This window comes from Eptatretus burgeri, chromosome 5 (assembly GCF_056783735.1).
Source record: "Eptatretus burgeri isolate ZD-2024b chromosome 5, Ebu_testis_v1, whole genome shotgun sequence".
Taxonomy (NCBI): Eukaryota; Metazoa; Chordata; class Myxini; order Myxiniformes; family Myxinidae; genus Eptatretus; species Eptatretus burgeri.
Window position 1 is genome coordinate 26,819,171 of NC_140965.1, and position 7,677 is coordinate 26,826,847.

A 7,677-nucleotide genomic window follows, 5' to 3' on the forward strand; every position below is an offset into this window, starting at 1 on the left:
GGGGTGTGCAGAAATTGGAAGGAACATTCAGTGATGAAAATAGATTCAAGATCCGTAGAGAGGGAATTATCAAAAAGCCAATGAACATAAAAGAAGAAGAATTATCTGGCTGTTCAGAACACTGGAGCTCCTTCAGTGTGTGTCCACAGACCACATGAGTGATGGGACATGAACAATAGATCGACACTTATTGGGTATAAAACTGTAATCTGTCTATCATAACAAATGGCTAATCGAAGCAGCATGTTACGGCAATAAATCCCCAATATAATCTTAAACATCTGCTACCTGTTTTTGATTATGAAAGACAGCATCTGCTATCTGTTTCTGATAGGTTCGAGGTGCAGGGATTTGCCGTCATTCCTGACACAGTGAGTCTGCCTGGTTCTTAAAGTTTGGCAATTGTTTTCAAACTTATAAGTGCAACAGAATGTGCCGCCAACTTTGAACCGAGTACCGGGAGTCAACCAGGTTTCACATTTTGAGACCCTTGTGAATGCCCAGTCTTTCCACCAAGTCATGAGATGATGTGTAGTGACCACAACAATGAAGCCCTGCAGTGACCCTGGATTTCAAAGGTTGCGAAGCAAAATGAACTGCAATGATGGTGCTTGCCTGGTATCCCTAGAATTACATAAAACTCACTTTTCACATCATGAAGGATTAATGAGTCAAATATGGTACAAGTCTTTTGCGTGTAACAATTTGTTTCAGGGTTTTCATCTTTCGAAGTGATTTTCGATGGTATATAAATTTATGGTCATGGCCGGTGTTGCCTGTGATCTTCAACTTCATGAAAATATTCCCCATAGTGGGTTATTTGTGGATGGCTATAAAGGTTGAAATTTGCCTGACGGTGGTTTCAATTTCTGGCAGCTGATTATCACTTCTCATCGGAACTCCCTTCATTCTTTCATTTCGGGCATGATGCTCTGAAACTGAGTGATGAGACTGTTCACTGACTAGTTAACGTCTCTTGATGATATTAAACGCTATACAAACTAGAAGTGAACGGGCCATTCACCCAAACTAGAAAAGGATGTCGAAATAACTTTTGATTGGTTAATGCCTCCAAAGAGGAATCCATGTCTTGTTACACTCTCCTTGACCCAGGCAATACACAACACAACACGCAATGCAAATAACACTCTCATTTCCGATTGTCTCATCAGGCAGCTTTCTCGGCAGTCATTTAACGAGGTTCGTTTGTGGTTAAAAAAATAATAAAAAAAATTTAAACAGTGAAATACGTCATTACAATACATATCAATTGAATAAATTTCAGTATGGTAAAAAAGTAACGCGTGGTTGTAACAATACATATGGCCACCCTGAACAACCACTTGCACAATTTTTTTGAGGCGAAAGCCAATTCCTTCAAGAATGTTTTGTCAATGATGGAATTAAGGATAAAAACGTATTCTTCAGCAGCTGTAGAGCATTTTTTTCGTCTTCCTGCTATCATGCAACGTTCCAGCGGTGTGTGCGTGTAGCATACGCAATGTGCACGTGGGTAGAATGCAAATGAGAGTGCAGAGCACGCTCAAGAGGGTTCATCTGCACCCAAAGCCAGTGCGAAACCGGCTGCATCCCAAACTCCACAGCTGCTCTTCAGTGCCACATTGGGCCCCAAATCCTCTTGATTTGAGCAACAATAACAAGAAATGCTTCAACCCAGTGACCCTCGTCATCCAACCATCTCTTTATCTACTAGGCCTCTCATTCCTCTACATCATGCTTATTCATATTTTTCTTGGCATTGCAGCCTTTGGGAAATCTAACCACAACTTTCTTCATCTACAGAATATTATTTGCCTCTATCACCACCTGCACAATCTCAAATCTGACCTTGGCCCATATCCCTCCCAGTCAACAAAATGTTCACCAAGCCAAAGTCTTTCCATATTCTTTCCTCTTGCAGCATTCATTGCTTCCAATATATCACTGTACATCCCAAATGTTTTAGCATTTAGGATGGGGTTAGAAGACAGATAAGGAAGGATGGGAGAAGGGACGGCACAGATAATGTGAACTAGCTCCATAATCGCCAAGTTGCAAGTGCAAGTACTCGTATCAGCTTCCACCCATCCATTGAGCGATCCACCCAAAATGTGGTTTCAAACAATATCTTCACCATACTTATGGGGTTTCAACAAGTCAAAATTGCTGAATGCCAAACAATGTTTTTACAGCAAAGGTTTAAGGCTTCATTATTAATTTTTATGGAGTAACGGCCAAACTCCCTTTGTGACAAAATAGTTATCAAGAAAATGGTTTTCATTTGTGGCATTGAAGGGGTTAATTGTAAATTGCACTGTGCATGCAAACGCCATCTCAAAATCTTGTCATTCTATCCTTGCATCCCAGATTTGCTTTGTAAAATGTTTTTGTTGAAGCAAGGAATTAGTAAAATGCAATTTTTCAAACAAAAAAAATTAAAAAGTTGCATACACCCCATCATGACAAGATCAAACATACACAGGGCACACGGTACATGGCTAAATGACTGTTGCAACATCAGTTCAGTCTGCAGTGTGAACTAAGCCACCGAAATAGGACATGAGCGTCAATTGCCATGGGGCCTCAAAGTTCGGAGCTCGCACTCTTCGTCCTTCTTGCTGAGGATATATTTAGCAATACAAGGATTAACTATGTGTACATATAATAAGAGTGTGAGGCCATTTTGTGGCGTTTCATTACCTCTGGCCGACAACTTCTTGGTATTGATGATTTTGGCAGCAAACTCCTGTCCCGTGCTCACTTTCACACACCGGCGCACCACTGAAAAGGCGCCCCTGTGACACACACACACACACACACACACACACACACACACACACACACACACACACACGCACACACGTGCTCACAGTCATGTGATGGAGATATATTTGGAAGTGATGGGAGGAAAAGCAGAAGGATGATGGGTAATTGAAACAGGATGTGTGGTGACAAAGAATAAAATCAAAGGGGAAAATTTGAAATGGTGCAGGTGAATACTTCCATATTGATTTGGCCGACATGACAAACACCAACCCCCCTACCCTCCCCCCTCCAAAAGAAAAAAAATTGTAAGAATTGAAAGAGTATGGATAAACAAAACTACGAGAAAATCTGCGGTGCAGAAAGCAATACAGCAGAAGGGAAACAAATTTATAAGAAATCACTTACAACTGGTACGAGAAAGACCAAATGCCAGAACTAATTAAATAAATAAATAAATAAATAAATACCAAAGGAAAGATGGAGGAAGAAAAAAATAAATAAAAAGATCAATTAGGTCCAAATGCATATAAGGAGAAAGAGTGTGTGTGTGTGAGAGAGAGAGAGAGAGAGAGAGAGAGAGAGAGAGAGAGAGAGAGAGAGAGAGAGAGAGAGAGAGAGAGAGAGAGAGAGAGAGAGAGAGAGAGAGAGAGAGAGAGAGAGAGACAGAGAGAGACAGAGAGAGACAGAGAGAGACAGAGAGAGACAGAGAGACAGAGAGACAGAGAGAGAGAGAGAGAGAGAGAGAGAGAGAGAGAGAGAGAGAGAGAGAGAGAGAGAGAGAGAGAGAGAGAGAGAGAGAGAGAGAGAGAGAGAGAGAGAGAGACAGAGACAGAGACAGAAAACCTCAAAATACAAGAGTAGAAAAGGAAGGGAATAATGGAACAAAATGGAGTCAAATAAAGGTTATGGCTAGATGAGTAATCGGTTTGATTTTGTGGCTTGAGAATTTACATTAGCATTCCCACCACTGTTTCAAAAAATGGTAATTAGGTCAAAACTCTGTCTATATGGCAAATCAACATGTACGGATTGAAGTAATGTCCACAACTTTGGCATTCAGACCATATGCTCCTACGTGATGGTCACATCGCCACACTTGCAAGCTCAACAGGTGACAATTATATGACCACTCGAGTTGAATTCAAAATAAATAGAACCAATAAACAAATGGCAGTTTGGAGGATTTCTATTTGAGTGTGGAAGCATCACCAAGTATGAGAAAGGCCTCGCGGAAGGCTCGGCTTTGACGTTTCGACCGTACAGTGGCCTTCATCCGAGTCTTCGCGGGAGAACGTGCGCGAGGCATAAAATGCTGTCACGAGGTGGAATGGAAGGCGACTAAGTACCAGGTGGTATATGACGTTTTCCACACTAAATGTCCACTCCACGCAACGACGTAAGTGCCTTCCTTGAAAGTTCTCTGTCAAACCAAGTGCATTGTGATGGTGCAAAAATGAACCAGAAATCTAACAAGCCTTGGGTCTCTTGGCAAAAGGACTACAAATGTGACCCATTGGAGTTGCAGGTATGCCTATATCATCTTGCCTTTTCAGCAAGAATTTATGTCTTGGAGGAGTTCAGCCATGATTCAAAAGAACCCTTAGCTGCTCTGCCAAACGTATTGCCAAATTTCTGATTCAAGGGTTCCTCTATTACTGCCCCCAAATTGCTGTCAGAATAAGCATCGGGAGAGTAAATTCAAGCCGGCTCACGACAAGTGTATCGCTTTCGAGACCAAGGTGACTGCCATCGTCGGAAATGTTCCATCCGAGGCTCCGAGTACTCTCAAATGTAAGAACAAGTTCATCAAATCTTGTGCCTGATGCTTGTGCCTGATGTTGGCTGAATGGTTGGGGTGGTGGGTTTGGGATCTGAGGATCCTGAGTTCAAATCCCACTCGGCTGTTGAATTAATACAAGGTGGGGTTGACTCTGCCTGTCATCCTTCCAAGGTCAGCAAAATGAGTGCCAGCGTGCTGGTATCCTGTGTCGGAATGGCGATTGCGCCCGGGATTGTGCCCAATAGCCAAGGAGACTGCTTAGGCAGCACCGACGCTCTGCACAGAGTTTGGTCCCAATGGATGGATGGAATAAGATGCTTGACCCATATATAATATATTTTTGATTTTCCCACAAGGGAGGTTTAATGCGGCCATCGCAGTCCCACAATCAAGGATTACACTGGGCGGCTTGTCTTTGGATCCGAGTAGTTGTCAAGTCAGGAACTTAGAATTTGTTCACAGTGCCGGTGATAAATTGCTCACTTCGTCGAAGGACACTGTGGGATCTTTCGTGTCTACGAATTCATGCTAGCAGCCGGGATGCCCAGATTAATGTCCATCTGAGGAATGGAGCACTTTGTGATGGGACACACCGTGTCTGCAAAGCGTTAATCCAAAAGTTTATCGACGGGTTGGAAGTCAAACTCAGACTGGATAGCTCAAAGACATGTGCACTACCTCTGCACCATCCAGATAGATATGCATAATATTCAGCATGAACTTCACAAGATATCGGTGTGTGTGTGTGTGTGTGTGTGTGTGTGTGTGTGTGTGTGTGTGTGTGTGTGTGTGTGTGTGTGTGTGTGTGTGTGTGTATGTGTGTGTGTGTGTGTGTGTGTGTGTGTGTATGTGTGTGTGTGTCTGTCTGTCTGTCTGTCTGTCTGCAGTTTTTCACTCCACTCAGAGCAAGAATGTTCCATTGGCTTTAGTTCTGATAACACATGAAATGCAAATTTGAAACACATGACTGAGGTGGAAGGAGAATCTTTCGAGGTCTAGCCATTAAATGTCACGTGACACAACGGCTCACGCATACCCATAACCGACCAGGCTGGGGTGGCAGGAAATTTACAGCTGTTATTAACCGACAATACCGCAGGCCCTTGACAAATGTCCAGACTTGTAATTAAACAGCCACAGACAGTATTGCGGACGTTGCGTTTCTCTGACAATATGTGTAGTGATCGTGCACTCACCCGACAGGAGGGCAATGATGATTATTTTTCACTCACAAGCTACTCAGATTTAGACACTCCACGGAGCTTATTTATCGGGGTATGTGATCAAGATCGAGCTATGTGTCAACACACACACATATACACACACACACACACACACACACGCACACGCACACGCACACACGCACACGCACACACACACACCCACTCGCGCGCCCACACACACACACACACACACACACACACACACACACACACCAACACACACAACAACACACGCACGCACAACTAACACACACACCAACACACAAACACATGCATGCGCACACACGCATACACGCACACCCCAACACACACACACGAACACACACCCCAACACACACACACAACACACAAAGACATGCATGCACACACAACACACACACACATGCACACACACCAACACACACATGCACACACAACACACGCATGCACACACAACACACAAACACACTCATGCACACACAACACACGCAAACACACTCATGCACACACAAACACACTCATACACACACAACACACACAAACACACTCATGCACACACAACACACAAACACACTCATGCACACACAACACACGCAAACACACTCATGCACACACAACACACACAAACACACTCATGCACACACAACACACACAAACACACTCATACACACACAACACACGCAAACACACGCAAACACAAACAACACATGCAAACAAACTCATGCACACCCAACACACGAAAAAACATTCATGCACACCCAACACACGCAAACACACTCATGCACACACAACACATGCAAACACACTCATGCACACACAACACACGCAAACACACTCATACACACACAACACACGCAAACACACTCATGCACACCCAACACACGCAAACACACTCATGCACACCCAACACACGCAAACACACTCATGCACACACAAGCACACTCATGCACACACGACACACACTCATGTACACACAACACACGCTCATGCACACACGACACACACTCATGTACACACAACACACGCTCATGCACACACGACACACACTCATGTACACACAACACACGCTCATGCACACACATCACACACTCATGTACACACATCACACACTCATGCACACACAACACACAACACACAACACACGTGCATCATCCTTATGCACACCAACATACAAACACACGCCCACACACACGCACCAACCCACCCACGCACGCACGCACGCACACACACACACACACACACATCGTATCTCCCACCCTATATAATTATATATATTTGAAAATATAAATCTGCATTTATGACGCGTCTCGCACACAACGAGCGCACACGGAAAAGGCCGGACGGGTCGAGTCGGGCGCACCAAACGGACGAGACGAGACGAGACGGGACGGGACGAGACGAGAGCACGCTGCTAAGAGGAACCATAGAAGAGGGTTCGGGGACTGGTATCCTGAGTAACGAGCGGTCGGTACTCACTTGCCGAGCTCCTCGTACAGCTGGTACTCGTCCGTAAAGCGCGTACATATCGTGCTCGCCATGTCTCGCCTCGCGGGCAGCTCGGCACGCCGCGCACTCCCTCCGCCCCCTCCCTCCCCTCCGTAAACCCAACCCCTTCCTCGTTCTCTCTCGTTCTCTCTCGTTCTCTCTCGTTCTCTCTCGTTCTCTCTCGTTCTCTCTCGTTCTCTCTCGTTCTCTCTCTCTCTCTCTGTACCCAAGTGGGGACCCGAATCGGTGGCCTGCTCAAAGCGCCCAGTTGCGCCTCGACCCTCTTCACCGAGCAGCGTTTTCTCCTCAGGAAGAAATAAACATGATGGTAAAATGATTGTTCAATAGGAAGAAATTAGTACAACAAATCAGCGCCTCAGATCGAGCGGGAATCGAATCTCAAGCGACTCCTGCAGCCACCTCGAGCACTGTGCGTGTGTGCGT

General features: G+C 44.9%; 1 protein-coding gene across 46 annotated transcripts in view; it reads right to left on the minus strand.

The window, feature by feature from the left end:
* Positions 1–7,677, minus strand: part of LOC147026119 (calcium/calmodulin-dependent protein kinase type II delta chain) — a 260,756-nt gene extending 253,079 nt beyond the window's left edge. For 7 of the 46 annotated variants that reach the window (XM_085881189.1, XM_085881210.1, XM_085881188.1 and 4 more), the window contains exons 1-2: positions 7,225–7,674; positions 2,701–2,795 (exon numbers count right to left, since the gene is read on the minus strand). In XM_085881189.1, the coding sequence (XP_085737315.1) occupies positions 2,701–2,795; positions 7,225–7,286 (157 nt within the window). In that variant the 5' untranslated portion in view covers positions 7,287–7,674. Of the gene's footprint in view, positions 1–2,700; positions 2,796–7,224 lie in introns of all 46 variants that reach the window. The other 39 variants (XM_085881190.1, XM_085881192.1, XM_085881217.1 and 36 more) reach the window with 10 other exon arrangements.